This window comes from Syngnathus acus, chromosome 5 (assembly GCF_901709675.1).
Source record: "Syngnathus acus chromosome 5, fSynAcu1.2, whole genome shotgun sequence".
Lineage (NCBI taxonomy): Eukaryota > Metazoa > Chordata > Actinopteri > Syngnathiformes > Syngnathidae > Syngnathus > Syngnathus acus.
In genome coordinates, this window is record NC_051091.1 from 2,069,738 (window position 1) to 2,085,728 (window position 15,991).

The 15,991-nt window shown below is 47.6% G+C and overlaps 1 protein-coding gene across 6 annotated transcripts in view; it reads right to left on the minus strand.

The window, feature by feature from the left end:
• Positions 1 to 4,416: 4,416 nt before the first annotated feature.
• LOC119122660 (plasma membrane calcium-transporting ATPase 1-like) overlaps positions 4,417 to 15,991 on the minus strand; it is a 33,472-nt gene continuing 21,897 nt past the window's right edge. For 3 of the 6 annotated variants that reach the window (XM_037251110.1, XM_037251108.1, XM_037251109.1), the window contains 13 exons: positions 14,859 to 15,073; positions 14,379 to 14,621; positions 13,499 to 13,740; positions 13,153 to 13,390; positions 12,864 to 13,043; positions 12,708 to 12,793; positions 12,521 to 12,629; positions 12,248 to 12,439; positions 10,738 to 10,951; positions 10,002 to 10,213; positions 9,250 to 9,357; positions 8,566 to 8,748; positions 4,417 to 5,568 (listed from right to left, as the gene is read on the minus strand). In XM_037251110.1, coding sequence (XP_037107005.1) covers positions 5,335 to 5,568; positions 8,566 to 8,748; positions 9,250 to 9,357; positions 10,002 to 10,213; positions 10,738 to 10,951; positions 12,248 to 12,439; positions 12,521 to 12,629; positions 12,708 to 12,793; positions 12,864 to 13,043; positions 13,153 to 13,390; positions 13,499 to 13,740; positions 14,379 to 14,621; positions 14,859 to 15,073 — 2,456 coding nt within the window. In that variant the 3' untranslated portion in view covers positions 4,417 to 5,334. Of the gene's footprint in view, positions 5,569 to 6,565; positions 6,774 to 8,565; positions 8,749 to 9,249; positions 9,358 to 10,001; positions 10,214 to 10,737; positions 10,952 to 12,247; positions 12,440 to 12,520; positions 12,630 to 12,707; positions 12,794 to 12,863; positions 13,044 to 13,152; positions 13,391 to 13,498; positions 13,741 to 14,378; positions 14,622 to 14,858; positions 15,074 to 15,991 lie in introns of all 6 variants that reach the window. The other 3 variants (XM_037251111.1, XM_037251112.1, XM_037251113.1) reach the window with 2 other exon arrangements.

Sequence of the window (15,991 nt, forward strand, 5' to 3'; positions counted from 1 at the left end):
TGGGGATGCAGGGGTGGGACGTTGTCGTGTTGCATAGATTCAAGCAGACAGGAAGTGGTCAAACGCAGACAGGAAGTGATGAAACAATCACACACAAACAAGGACATGACGGAAGACCAAATAAGGGAGTGTGGTGAGGTTTGTCCAAAAAGCTAATAGTTGTTGTTTGAAATGGGCATCATTGCACTCAACAGTGCCTTAGTCGGTTTTCCCAATCCGATACTAACATGCTAGCATTCCTAAATTTCTAAAAAAAGACTATTTTTTCCCCTTGAATTAGTGTGCTGGCAGTGTCACTAATCTGCAACCTGCACCAATTTCTGGATGTTGAAACACAATAAAATCGACAACGGCCTCGACAAAACGTTGCCATTCATTAGTTGTGTTTACTCATTTAAATTAGCACGCTAGCACTAATTACATCTCAAACCTACCCAAAATTTGCAAGTTGACAACTTTACACTTTAACTAGTGTGGAATGGGTCACATTGTCCAGCTGAGTACATGTCAACATGCTCGTGCAGGTGCTTGTGGCCATTTTGGCAAATCTTTCCGAAGAGTGTCAATTAGTCACTTGATAATGCTAACATAGCGACGCACCACTGTAGAACCCAGTGACACACAATGAGCTAATATCGACATGCCAGCACGCTTATGACCGCATTCTGCGATCATGTTTAGCTGTTGTCAATTGGCGAGCTAGCAGGGAAATGTTGACTTTCAAGACATTTCCAAAGGTCAGATGAAGACATGAAAATTTGTGACAGACATAAAACAGCAACATTTTGTCTCAAGTGCGTCAAGGAGAACTGTTAATATGATTACAAGCACACACAAAGACGAGGCAGAGTGATTGATGACACAAAAAACAAATATGATGAAATAACAGACAATATTCACTCACAGCGTGAAGGAGGACGTACGTTTTGATTGGAGAACATTTGGTCGACACTTGCGATGCTAGCTTAGCACTATTAGGGCCATACTGAAAGGTAAAACAAACTAACAGCGTATAAACCTTGATCTTGCAACCCATCAAACTATATCTATATATAGATATATCTATATATCTATCTATATATATATGCTCCCAAAATGAAAGAAAATTGGTCAATCCTATAAAGTACGAATGACATGATTTTTTTTTCTGGAAAACGTGGGGGGATTACAAAACAAGTCATTTTTGTATTTAAATACGAGATCTTAACATTGATATTCAAACAAATTACCAATTTGATCTTGCAATGTTTTTTTTCTTCCAGTGCATGAAAAAATGAACTTGAACAAAATCCGATTTCCTTTTCAGAAAATGTTGTATATTTTTCAAAAGATCAGTGATTTTAATTTAAATCATCTTAATGTCTTTTTCCCTCTGAAAAAACAACCAAACAAAATTACTTGTAAATGTTTTTAATGATTATAAGGACTTTTCCAGCAAGCATCCCGTCTACGATTCATCCTGTCAAATGTTGAGTTGTCTCGTAAATCAGCGCAACATCTTTGGGCGTTTATCGCTTTTTGTTGGGCAAACAGAATTGGTTGAGCGTCAAATGGTCGTCCTCCAATCGGCCGGGATGATGAGGCGGAATGACAAGAAGGATGGGAATGTCTGTGTTTGTCTACTCGGGAAAACAAGTCAACATTTGGGATGTTCCATTCCGTACTAAAAACATGCACAACACACGACATTGAACACTCAACACTTATTGGGATCCAAATGCACTTGCTATTTTTGTCTTTTGTTGTGAGTAGTTTTTCTTGTGTGTGTGTGCGTGTGTATATAGGAAAGGGGCCGGGGGGCAGGAAATGGTGGCTCAAGGCGACACGGAACACGATGCGACTAATCGCACCAGGTTGGACATATTGCTTTTTAAAACCACGGAAAAATTGTGGGTAGGTAATATATGTCATGCATGCCACACAGATGATTATGCCGTATATAAAAAACACACACCGACCATCACGCGCCTAATTAGATAATCATCATTAGCATCATTAGCACGGAAAACAAGTATTTTTTGCCATCAACTGAGAATGTGTCTATATATTTACATTATATAGACATAGAAAAGTTGTTTCCTTTTTTTTTTTTTTCGAAAAGAGGCAGGTTTCTTTTCTAAAATAAATCAATCATGTTCATGGGATTTTACAGTCTCATCTAGATTTTTTTTTTTAGGTGAGCAAGTTCTATACGATGGGTGCCCTTGTTGGCTATGGCAGACGTGCTTCGGGTGGGCAGGACCAAAAAAAAAAAAAAAAAAAAAGGTGCTTGAGGACTTTGGCAGGACATTTTTTTTTTTTTTTTTAAAAGCTATGCCGGGTCATGATTAATATTATGATGTGGTGCTTACATGGCACCTCCTGCAGGTAGCGCTGATGTTCGAGAGAAAAAAAAAAAAAAAGCACACCGCAGTCCTTGTCCACGTGAAATGGCCGTCAAAGAATTGTTCTGCCACAGGCTCCAACCCCTTTGATACGAGTCTTGAGATTGGAAAGATGCCGTCAAAACAGCAATTCGTTTGGTGATTGGCTAAATGTTTAAAGATGCGCGTTGCCACAGAGATGCTTTTTGGCGAGATGTTTTTGTTGCCGTGGTGACGCTGTATGGCGTTTAAGTTGCTGTCAGCGTGGCAATGTTTCGAAGATGCTTCCGTTGCCATGGCACGCGATGCTATTTACTGTTCCTGTGTCTGCTGTCGCCATGGTGATGTTGGCAGAGGTCGGCAAGACACTGTTGCTGTCGTGAACCCGCTGTTCACCATTCCCCAAGAAGCTGTTGTCATGTGATGTTTGGAGGTTGGCAAAACACGGTGATGTTCTGAACTTGCCAAGATACTGTTACCATGGCAATGCTTGGAGATTCCTATGTTCTCAACATCGCGGGGTTGGTCAATGACACTGTAGGAGATCCGCTGTCACCACGGTGATGCTCATTTTGCTCTAGCAATGCTGTTAAGATGTTCTTGTTGCCATGGCGATGCTGTTTAAGATGCGCTTATCTCCGTGGCACAAAGTTTGTATGTTGGAGAGATGCTGTCACCGTGGCATTGCATGGAGATCTGTGAGATGCTCCCATCAAGGTGATGTTTATGGTTAGGGTCGGGTAACGACGGCAATGCTGTTCGGCCTCGGCAGGAAAAAGGGACTCGCGGTCGGCTCCTGAAGAGGGGCGGCGGCCAATCGGAACATCGGCAATCCAACTGAGCAGGAAGTAAACAAGTCACTTAAGGGCCGTGTGTGTGAATGTGTGTCGTAACCATGGCAACACACACGCAGCATCAACATCAAAAAGAGTGGGGCGGGGCAAACAAACTAAGATGTCACTGATGACTTACATATCCTCCAAAATATTAAAAAGTCGTGAATATAAAAATACACAAGTCGTAAAAAAATGACCAACACATTTTGATATGAAACGCATGCAAAGAGAGAGACTCCCCGCATTGCCGTCAAGCAGGAAGTGGAAGGAAATGAGCTGGAATTTCTTCATGTAAACATCGTACAGGTCCTTGTAGACTCTGGCGGCAGTGACGGCCGAGGTTCTTTTTTTTCTTTCATTCTTTTGCTTATTATGGGCTGAGAGTCCAAAAGGGGGGAGGGGGGGCAGAGTGAATATGGCAACTAGTGAATATGGCTCTGTTACATAGAAAGAAAAAGAAAAAACTAGCCGCTTTGGACACAAACATGACAGGAGTCCTTCTCTCCACGGCCGACTTGAGCTTGTATCCACTGAGTTTGATGGACCAGGGAGGGGGAAAATAATACAGACAACACAAGACAGCTTGTCTTTTAACACAATGATGTGTACACAGACAGTTGGACCTCCCGTCGGCTGGCAGGAAACTTTTGACGTTCACAGACTAGCGCGCTCGATGGCTTGCAAACAGCGTGAGTAGGCTAACACGTGGCGTTTGCACTATGGTGCGACGTCGCCAACATGTTTGACTTCAAAGTAGCACTCCATTCAAAACTCCAACATGTTTGATGACTTTGACACTCAAATGTTAAGCCTGCACGCTAATATGTTTGATTTTAAACAAGCACGCAAACATGCTTGTCTAGCACTGTCATGAGTTTGATCTGGAACAACTAGCTCATTGTTGAAGTTACATTCCGGCTTAGCAAAGCCGCTATCAGCCACGCTAGCACGCTAGCTGTCGTCACAAGTTACTTCCAACAGACAGGAAGTGGACGGGTTGGTGGGCACTGGAACAGAATTCCCAAATTTTCATTCTCGAGTTAGCATGCGACGTGACACCGATAAAACACAACATGCACCCCCTCCCCCCCTTATAACCTTGCTGACCTTCTCCCCATCCCTGCTGCCATCCCTGCTGCCATCAGATCGCCCTCCACTGTTTTCAGCCTAAACATTCCGTCTTTCCACATGCAAACAGAAAAAGAAAGAGACGCTAACAAGGAGAAAGGTTTTCTTTGAAGACAGTAGTGTGACACTCAACAACAAAGAACATTCGTTAGAGGATTAACAAACAAAAACTAAATTCAAAATGGCTTAAAAACAACAACAACAAAAATTCCGACCGAGAAATCTCTGTTAGCCTTTAGCGGAAGCGTATGTACATGATCAGCGCACTTCTTTTCGTGCTGCTTTTTTCATTGTTTTTGTTGTTCTTTATAGCCACATGCTGCGAAAAACCCACTAAAGCTGCTCACAAGGAATTGTCATTGCTAAAAAAAAAAAAAAAAAAGACCAATGAAAACAAGGGTGGCAGGAATTCGGAGTCACCGGGTTAGTGTTTTGACTTTTTGTGATTGTTGTTTTTAGCCACATGCTTACGACCTGCTAATGGTAAAACATAGCTCACCGTGAATTTTAATTCATCGGGGGGGGGGAAAAAAAGGGATTCTGCCATTGGTGTTTTTGACTTCGCTAACGATCCACGACGAGGAATTCTTCAGAGGAATTTTCTTGACTTGTTTTAGGCACATGCTAACTTGTTGTTTTACGCCACAAGTTAACAACCCGCTATCACTGCAAACCTGCTCATGAGGAATTCTTGCTGCTAAGAAATGTTGGGAATGAGTGTTTGGACTTTTTTTCTGGCTAACACTTCAAGACGATGAACTCTTCCATATGTGTCGCAGAATGAGTGTTTTGACCCTAAACTAGCACTTGGACTTTTTGTTGTTAGCCAGCTCCTAACAACTCTTTTTTTTTTTTTTCTTGTTTGCCACATGCTGCAAACAAACCACTAAAGCTGTTCATGACAAATTTTCGCTCAGTGAGAGTGGGAGGGAAAAAGAAAAAAAAAACTGTGGGAGACGATGGTGGTGATGATGAGAGGAGGAAGAGGAAGAGGTGAAGAAAGAAGCTTATGCGGATGAAGTGGCGGCATCTCCCGGCATGGCTGTGTAGGTTGAGGAAAGGGAGGTTCCTGGGAGGGTCTCGATCTCATCTCCTGACTCCTCGATGGGCGGGATACGAGCTTCCTCCTCGGAGAGCGGGACAAACTCAGGATGGGCCATGAAGCTGTGGATGGAGTTACGCGACTCCGGACTCTCCAGACCTTCGTACAACGAGCTCCGGAACGCGTTCACCACTTTAATCTGACAAGAAAAAAAAAAGTTCAAAAGATGTTAGAGCGGGCTTTCATCGGTTTTGTTCATATTGAGGAGCAAAGGGCGCATGGGTGGGAAGGATGGAGGCGGGCAGATGGGATGATGGGAAGCACGCCAACATGTTTCAAATGTGATAAAACATCCGCACAATCAAGCAAAACAAAAACATAACAGTCACCAAACAGTGCAAACGTGATTAACTTTTTCTGTTTCTTTGTTCCTTCAACATCCAAAGGCCAACAACTACTAACTGAAAATTCAAAGAAATTTCCCCTGTGTGGGACAAGTGAAGTAATATCTTCTCGTCTATCTTAAATATGAGGGAAAAAAATCCTTGACCAAGAATCCGTCAAAGAAAAAAGGCGGGGCGGGCCGTTGACGATGACACACGTGACGGACGGTCACAAGATGAAGGGCAAAGAAAGCGGAAGGCAACACAACATGCAAACACGCTTCAAGGCATGTGACCAGTGGGTTGTCTGCACGCCATTCTGTGGATTCTTTTTCGTCCGCCCATTTATATGTCGATTGCAAAGTGATTGAACATCACCAAGCTCCGGCAAGAGGCGCCTTGACTGCGCAATACTTTTAGTTGCATTCATTTCCATTCTGCAAGATGGCCGCTATCACGCATAACCGATGGCATGAATCATACATGTGCATGTACCATCGTATGCCACTTGAACAAAGTTGGGCACTGAGCACCGTTTTTGAGATTGTGCATGATTTGGAAGAGTTCAGGCGTTTTTCTATTGCGCACGCCGTTAGTCTTCCCAACTAGCCGACGACTTTAGCTTATGAAACCCCGGATGCTGTGCTCTTTTTCTGCGGAGCCCGTCGCTAAATCTGGAAGGCACAAATTCCTTCTGTTGTCTTGACTACCTGGCGCGGTGTGCAGACAACCTGCGACAACAAGCGTTCATGCAGTTGCAAAAAGAAAAGAAAGAGTCCAGCTAGGCTTTAGCCTTAGCGTTAGCCGACTCACTGCCCGCAGCGGAGGAGGAAGCGGCGGGGGCGGCGGCCCCCCCGGCTGAGTTCCCCAGAGAGGAGGAGGTGCTAAGGCCTAAGTGAGTGGGACTAGAGAGTGTTTTGGCGCCGGCAGCGTCGTTGTGCTGGCTGACCACCGAGGGCTGCCGGCGCAGGGCCCCGGGCACCGGTGCCTGGCCCGTCTGGAAGGTGTACACGACGTCCATCTGAAGGAAGCCAAGGAGGGAGGGAGGGAGGGAGGTGGGCGCGAGGGAGGGATCATTACTGGAGCATGGTTAGACAAAGCTGGAAGAAGAAAGTTAAACAGCGCACGCACGCACAAGCCAGAGAGAAAAGTCATTGAGGTTGATGTTATGTTTCCTATGTCGCCCATAACCTGTTACTCAAAGGGACGCTTTTGAAAAAGCAGTTTGAAGATAGTCTATCGTGAGCAGACCCATCTAAAAGTCTCAAGAAGCCACGCCCAAAGGTTTTTGCTTCATTTTTGCATCGCAGGGGCTCACCTGCATGCTGCCAAACTAACTTTTTTCCAGACCATTCAAACCTTGCTGCATATCAGGATCGTCATCTCCGACTTTTCAAAAGGGCTGCCAAATTTCTCCGGTTCTTTCTCATGTTTCTTTTTTTCCCTTTTCCTTCGGGCGACAACCAAGAAGAGGCCCGTTGCCTGCATTCGACCTTTGACATGACTGGCGATATGCAGAAATTGCGATTGGCCGCTGTTCATACTCTTGTGCCCTGTTACCATATGTCAACAGTGGGGTGAGGACGATGATTGTGGCAGGAAATCCAGGTCATGGGTGCGTTGAAGAAAAAAGCACAAAGGCCGTGTGTCGTTCATTTAGCGAAGACAAAGACGACGAAGAGAAGCGCAGAAGTGGAAGGAAGACACGCAAGAGCGAACAAAGAGGCCGGCGGCGCTCGGGCACGAGAAGGAGCGAGCGAGCGAGCGACTGATAAGCTTTGCTGGTGCTTGTAGCAATTATAGCTCACGCCGTCGCCGGCATTATGAGGAGGAGGACGGGAAGGGAAGCGCGGAGAGATAAGACGCTAATTAGTCAGCAGACTTTTTGTTGCCTCCTCGAATTCCAGAAAGAAAATGCAAAGGCCCCCGCGTCACTTCCTCATGTTTCTCCCGCGCTCGGATCTCCTCACGTGTTGAAGTCAATGACAACCAAAAGCCAGAGAGACAGACAGACAGACTGTCTCATCGATTTGAATATTCTTTGCAGATGATAGACTGAGTGGTTGTACTGTGTGGCTGCATGTTGCTGCCCTGTGTGTTCAAGCTTCAAGTACAACAGCATGGGTACCATTTAGCATTAGCAGACTGACAGGCTAAGCTGTGACCCTTTGCCAACACGTATGTATGGTGGAATTGCCTTCATTGCATTTGTACTACTTTAACTGGTTGCTGCTACTGTTGTTGGAAGTGTGTGTGTGCGTGTTCGTGTGTGTGTGTGTGTGTGTGTGTGTGTGTGCGAGCGCACGCAGGGGGGACGTTAGTGGCGAGGCTAATGAAGCCCATAGGGACTGAATGGGACTGCCCGTGGACACAACTTAATGCTCACTGAGCGTTAATCAATCCTATCGGAGTGCACACGCGGGCACGCATGCACGCACGCCTCCCACGACTGAATGAAAACGTCCAATAAGCTTGTTTGGCTTGAGCGTGGCAGCGGAGTGTGAAATTAAGAGAACATCTGTTCAATAGAAAAGCTCACATAGACACTCACTCACTGAATTGGGCACAAGGTGTAAAGTTCCCCAAGTACTAGCCCACCAGCAGCCTTGTAGGCCCACTTTTGCTCATTCATAACTGAGCCAACAACTACATCTGGACAGTCAAAAACACGCAAAAAGCTACTCGGCCGATGTGTAATTCCTCATGTCTACGAATGAATTTGGAAGCATTTGATTGGCCGATCAGACAAGCGCGTCCCGATTGAAGAGGCACCTCCCGATATTTACGCCGCGGCGCGGTGACGGCGGCCGTACCTGCGTCTGGATGCGGTTGAGGCCGCGGAACCAAAGGATCTGCCCCCGTCTGAGCTCCATCTCGGCGTGGTCGATCTCGTCGGCGTCGGCCGTCATCTCCTCCTCGTGGATGTCCTCCTTGGTGGTGCCGTGACCCGCCTCCTTCAGGAACTTCAGGTGGTGCGTGGGTATCGACGAGATCAGCTAAAAAGAGACACGGCGGCGCTCAGTCGCCTGAAAGTCTTTGGCGGCCCGAGTCGAAAGCAAACCGAAGGCCAAAGTTACAGTCAATTGCCAAGAGTATTTCCCAAATGAAATGGTGCAGATTTCACTCATTGCTGGGGCGCTCTGCAACAGAACTAACCCGTGGGGGGGCGGTGCTGCTTTTTATTTTTTCCATCTCATTGGGTTCCATCTGGCCTATGCGCTCGCAAAAGGCCTCCCACACTTTGTCAGTCAGCATCTTGAAAGCGGTTGTCCTGCGCGTGAACCCAGCAGGCTGCACGAGCTTCTCCTCGCCGCCGCCACTGCCATGTTTGCGCGTATTCGCTGAGGGACCCGCACGCCAGGTTCATCTGCAGCATCCCCTTGGGCGTCGCTTTCATGCGCCGAGCTCATTACCGTGGTGATAGTGCCGGTCGCGATGGCAACAATTTGGCCTCCGCCACCAGGTGTGCGTGTGTGTTTGTGCGTGCGTGCGTTCACCTGCCCCCACAGCAGCTCGCCCACGCCGATGAAGACGCACCACAGCCACTGATCGATGGTGAGCGCCGTGCAGGAGAAGGGCTTCCCGCCAAACTGCACGATGACGATCTGAACGGAAGCGCAAGGCGGCAGCAGCAAGTCAAAGCACACACAAAAGAGGTGGAAAAATGCAGCCTTTGAGATGTCTGTCTGCATGTTCAATTGTCGAGCCTGTTGTAAAGAAAACCGTTTCAACAGGCGCCAATTTTCTTCCAAATGGCCTCTCGTTTTTGAGACAATCCATGATTTGGTTTTTAAAGCACTTCATGCCACTCTGTCGTTTTTGCCAGGTCCATAGAATATTCTAAAATTCCCATCAAAAGATTCCCATAGAACCCTTAAAAAAATGAACAAAGCTATTTGGCCAAAAAGACTTTTCCACAAACAGCAGCGGCCGTTTGGAACTTTGCTACCGTCTTGCTTGTCATATTGTTCGTCAAGACGCTACTCCAAAGCACACCGTGTGTTCAAAGATCTGTGGCTCGAGGGGAATAAAAACTGTAACCTTGATGCTAGTTTCTTGGTGCTTTGTGTCGTTTGTTAGCATGAAGCTAAACAGACTTGAGTTGTTTGAAAAACGCATCATGAAATTCTTTTTGCGTCTTATCAAAAATGCTTGTGCAAACAACAGTAGCTCGAAAAAGGTCATCCTGTCGATTTCCAACCAAATAAAATCTAATTTGTGGACCCTGAAGAACTGATGCGGCATTCACCTGCAAGGCAAAGGTCCCCAGGACGACGCTGCAGAAGATGGGGTTGCGGTAGATGCCCTCAAAGACGTTGCGCTCGCCGTGGATCTTGCGGGCATTGATCTCGTTGAAGAGCTGCATCATGACGAAGACGTTGAAGACGATGGTGTAGTGCTCGGACGGAGGAGAGTGCAACGGAGCGTTGCGACCGCTGTCCATGTCGAAGATCTTCTCGCCTGGACAAAGGCGCAAGGGCGCGTTTTCGTTGGTGACTTTGACACTTAACTTCAAGTGAATTTTGTTGCAGTTGGCGCCATGCAACACTCTTTGCAATTCAAGGTCCGGAGACAATAGTCCACCATACAAGTTGGCTTCCTTCATCATGTCCGAGAAGATCGTTAGGCTAAGGTTACGACTGTTTGCTGAAAAAAAAATACAACTTGACCCTTAAAAACCTTTTTTTCTCGTAGTTTGTTTTCTCAAAATAATCCTATAAAAAAATATCTCAATCTTTAAGATTATCGGGGGTTTTTTTCTTTCAAAAATGTACATGGTTGATGTTAGAAAATACAACACCCCCAAAAGACAACCTTTATTCATGTAGAAAAATTTTGTGAGTGTGTGTGTGTGTTGTGTTGCAGTTAGATAATCAGAAAATAAGTTTTCTCCGGATATGAGCTAGGGAAATGAAGCTCCTCCTTCACTTGGACAAGATGTTGCCAAAGCAAAGCATTTGTCAAGCAGGGCGCAAGTCACTCACCGGCAAATAGTAGCGTGAAGATGATGACCAGCTGGTAGACGGCGTGGCCCAAGATGTTCTTCATCATGGTGCGCGAGATGAGCGGCTTGTTGCGTCCGTATGGCTTGCGCAGAAGCAGTGACTCGGTGGGCGGCTCGGTGGCCAAGGCCAGCGACGCCAGCGTGTCCATGATCAGGTTCACCCACAGCATCTGCACCGCCTTCAGCGGCGAATCCTAAACAAAACAAAACAAAACAAAGTGGGCAACTGCTCACATTCTGTGTCAACGGGGTTGCCAAGGGAAACAACAAATTGGTGATGGATTCATTTTCATGCATTTGAAGTTGTGAATGATCACCCCATCAAACCGAATGTCAAGAAAGCAAACAGGTTTTGCTGCGATACGATGAATATCCCCTCCGTGAGTCGTCACCTTAACGTGGTGGAGGGGTTTGCGTGCCCCTATGATCCTAGGAGCCATGTTGTCTGGGGCTTCATGCCCCTGGTAGGGTGGCAAAAGGGTCCTAGGTGAGGGGCCAGACAAAGCACGGCTCAGAAGACCTCTTATGATGAATAAAATATATGGACCTAGTTTTCCCTCGCCCGGACGCGGGTCACCGGGGCCCCCCTCTGGAGCCAGGCCCGGAGGTGGGGCTCGAAGGCGAGCGTCTGGTGGCCCGGCCGGGCACAGCCCGAAAAGGAAATGTGGGTCCCCCTTCCCATGGGCCTGTAGGAGGGGCCATAGGGGTCGGGTGCAAAGCGAGCTGGGCGGCAGCCAAAGGCGGGGACCTTGGCGGTCCGATCCCCGGCTGCAGAAGCTGGCTCTTGGGACTTGGAATGTCAGCTCTCTGACTGGAAAGGAGCCCGAGCTGGTGTGTGAGGCACAAAAGTTCCGACTAGACATAGTTTGGGCTCTGGTACAAGCCCTCTCGAGAGGGGCTGGACTCTCTTCCACTCTGGAGTTGTCCACGGTGAGAGGCGTTGAGCAGGTGTGGGCATACTTATTGCCCCCTGGCTGGGCGCCTGCACATTGGGGTTCACCTCAGTGGCTGGGGAGAGGGAAGACTGGGAGTCCCTCCTAAAGCTGCTGCCGCTGTGACCTGACCCCGGATAAGTGGAAGATGGATGGATGGATGGATGGATGGATGGATGATGAATATTGTGCTACTCCTTCCGCCATGCCTGCGTTGGCCACCAGGAGGCAGTGTTAGACAGGCGGAGGAGAAATATATTTCTTTTTTGTGCGTGTCATAATGTGACTAATCTCGTGAACTCCTGGCATAATAACGACAACAAGATGAAAGACTTCACAGCTGGCAGGAGCGATAACTAGCGACTCTGGGCCCACTGCAGCCGGCGTCGCAAAGTAGGCTAAGATGATGCCCGCAACCATCGGTGTGATACTGAAACGGAAGCAAACGTTCAAATCGCAAGGAGCCGCTTGCAGTTGCAGCTCGCGCTAAAAGTAAACAAGTGGAAATGCTGCAGTAAGCGCAACAAGAAGCAGCGGGATGTCCAAGGCGGCGCTCACCTGCGTGATGCAGGCGCCAGTGAAGGCCACGATGACGGCCACCACGTTGACGGTGAGTTGGAACTGCAGAAACTTGGAGATGCTGTCGTAGACGTTCCTCCCCCACATTACGGCCCGGACGATGCTGGTGAAGTTGTCGTCCGTCAAGATGATGTCCGACGCCTCTTTGGCCACGTCCGTCCCGGCGATGCCCTGGCGGCCAGCGGGCGCAAGTTCAAGCGGGTGCCGACAAAACACTCGGCGACAAGTGGGACTGTGACATTTGTGGCTTACCATGGCGAATCCCACGTCGGCTTTCTTGAGCGCGGGCCCGTCGTTGGTTCCGTCTCCCGTCACCGCCACCACCTGTCGGGTCTCGCCCACTGTGCTGTCGATGATGCCTGAAGAGCGAGCGGGCGCCGTGAGCTCCTCCCTCTCCCCTCAACGAGGTGCCGCTAACGATTAGCGCGACTCCCACCTTTTGACCAGCGTGTGCTTGTCAGTTGGCGACGAACGAGCGAGAACTCGCAGTTTGGGCCAAACTTTGTCCAGGCGCTCTTGCTCCACCTGCGGAGACAATGCCATCCCGTTTGGGGGTCAGCGCGTCAGGTGCGCGTCGGGGTCGAGCGGGGCCCACCTCGCCATTGTCATTGCGGATTTGCTGGTTGAACTCTTTGCCCTCCATGCACAGGAAGTCCTCGTTGGGCAGCAGGATCCCGCACTTGGTGGCGATGGCCCGCGCCGTGTTGATGTTGTCGCCCGTCACCATGCGGACGGTGATCCCCGCACGCTGACACTTTGTGATGGCCTCGGGGACCTGCCATCAGATTGCCGGTTTATGCGTGTTGCATATCTGCGGCTTTTGTGTTTAGCCATTCGGTGCATGACGACGGCACGGATGTGTCGATGATATGCGCTGCGGGCACCTCAGGCCGGACGGGGTCCTCGATGCCGACCACGGCGATGCAGGTGAGGTCGTTGACGATGTCGTTCTCCACGTCCCAGTTGGGCTCGCCGCCGCTGGCCGGGAAGTCGCGGAACGCCAAGCAGATGGTGCGCAGGCCGTCGCAGGCCATGGGCTCGATCACCTTGCGCACCATCTCGTCGCGATCTTTGGGCTTGAAGACGCGCAGGAGGCCATCGCAGTCCAGAATACGCGAGCACCTGAAGGCAGCACGAGGGGAACGCTCTCAAAGGCACCGCGGGAACTAAGACGCCACTATCGCTGCCAAGTGAAAGCTTTGCGCATGCCACCCAAAGACGCATGCTCACTTCCTGAGGATGATCTCGGACGCCCCCTTGCTGTACATGCGGAACCCTCCGTCGGCCATCCTGAGCACGGTGCTCATGGATTTGCGCGAGGAGTTGAAGGTGTACACTTTGTACATCTTCTCCTCGGGGACCTCCTCTCTGATGGGCTGGTAGTCCCGCTTCAGTTCCAGAACCAGACCCAGGAGGGCGCACTCCGTCTTGTTGCCCACGTGTCGAGGGAGGCCGCCCTCCTTCTCTGGAGGCTGATGAAGATGAAGAGGAAAAAGAGAATCAGTTTTGTGCAGTTAGCAAAAAAGGAACACTGAGTGACAACACAGCAGACTGCTACGTTAGCTTGGCTCGATCGGTAGCCGGTGGGTGACTAATTCGCATACGACAAACTTTGGAAAGCCAAAGCTTTGTTTACCCGACTGCTTCATTTTGTGCTGGGTGACAATTACGTGCGTCAAGTACAGATTTACACGGTTAATCTTAGCTGAGCAATTAGCCAATGACTAAATGCTTGTCAATTGTGAACACCTTTTTAATAGAACAGTCGTTTTTGACAGAACCAACAGAATTTCATTTGACTGATATGAGTATTTGAAGGATTGGTAACTTATGGTAACTTTCTCAGAAAGAAAAAACTGCTTCATGAACTGCAACATGTTTTGTGTTCTTTAATGATAGCTACTGTTCGAGTCGAGATGTAGAATTGCTATGTTAGCCTAGCTTATGCTGCAACTTTAATTACGTTTAATTACAGACCTTGTGTGAGTGAATAAAGGAAGTAGACTCACTACAGTAGCTTAGTGTCTGCTAAAACTTTACTGAGAGCTACTGTCAAAGCTGAGATGATGGCTAGCTAGGATAGCTTGGCGTAGGCTTTTGTCTTTCTCACCAGGATCTTGGTGGTGTAGGCCGAATTGATGGAGATGCTGTTGACCAGGATCTCCAGGGTGTCGGGCTTGATGGCGCTGGCTTCGGGTATGGTCTTGTGATGAGTGTCTCCCACATAGGCCTGCACCACGGTCATGCGGTTCATGGTCAGGGTGCCCGTCTTGTCCGAGCAGATGGCCGTGGCGTTGCCCATCGTCTCGCACGCGTCCAGGTGGCGCACCAGGTTGTTATCCTTCATCATTTTCTACAAGATGGACACCGGGGTTTGTGTTTTACGTTCAATTATTAACAAGGGTTAGTAACTAATTACTGATGAATAATTGTGAATCAGAAGATGATCACCCCTAAGGCGTTTCCCAGTCTGCGTTAGCACTAAGCGAGTGGACAAAGTTAATGTGACCTGGTTAACGACATAATGTCTAATTCTCCTTGTTTGACGCTTAATTACCCGCACCATTTCTGATTCCCGTACTGTATTTACCTTGACAGAGTAGGCGAGCGAGATGGTGACGGCCAGGGGAAGGCCCTCGGGGACGGCCACCACCAGGACGGTGACGCCGATAATGAAGAACTTGACAAAGTACTGAATGTAGATGGGTGTGCACTCAGACGTCCACGTGAGTCCCTGGACGGCGAACGTGTCGATGACGAAGTACAAGATCAAGATGATCACCGTCACAGCCGACATGATCAGGCCTGGGTACAATGGCGGCCAGTCAGAAACAATAACAACTAATCATCATCATATCATTCTTGACTTCTAGTACGTGACAAGCGGACGGGAAAATCTTAAAAATTACGTGTCAATCTAAAATATAAAGCATATAGCTTAAAAGCATATATGTAGCTAAAAATCAACAATGATATTTTTCAAATTTGATTTTTTGTTTCCCTTTTTAACAATCAGTAAAAAATGTCAAATCCAGATATCAGCGATATTTGTTGAATTTCTTAAATATAAATACAAATATATATCACGTATGAACAATTGTAATATCGAGATTGCTTTTCACTATTTTGTTTTATTTTTAAATATTGAAAAAATGCCAAATATGAATTTTACATGAATAAAATGTCAAATATTTTTATTAGCGATACATTTTTTGTGGGATCACTCTTATGGGAATCAAAAAGTCTTGTTTCTGGAGATTAAAAAAAAATCATTGCGAGACTCCAAATTTGAAGTGATTGTAAATGTGGGTCCATGGTTTCATCCTTTTTGGCTTCATCTTAACTGGTTCCATCCTAATTTCAATAAGGTCTCGAAATCTGTGTCCAATTATGATGGGGACAACCCCCCTCCCATCCACGTCTGATGTGAAAGTGAATGAATTAAGGCTGATTGGACAAGTGTGTCAATTCCAGGATGAGTGGTGTCCAGAATGGGGCAAAAAAAAAAAAAAAAGCCAGATTCAATAAAAGTGAGTGCGAGGTGACCCAGCGTTTGTCTCAGTGCTTAGTTTTTGGCCCAATTAGGTTACACAACTCCGCATGTTAGCTGACTAGCAGAAAATAAACTTGGGTTGATATATTTGAAAACATCGAAACAATAACAAGGAGATTTATGCTACGTGGCCAACGGTTTGTTAGGAAATATTTAATCATAGAAAATGC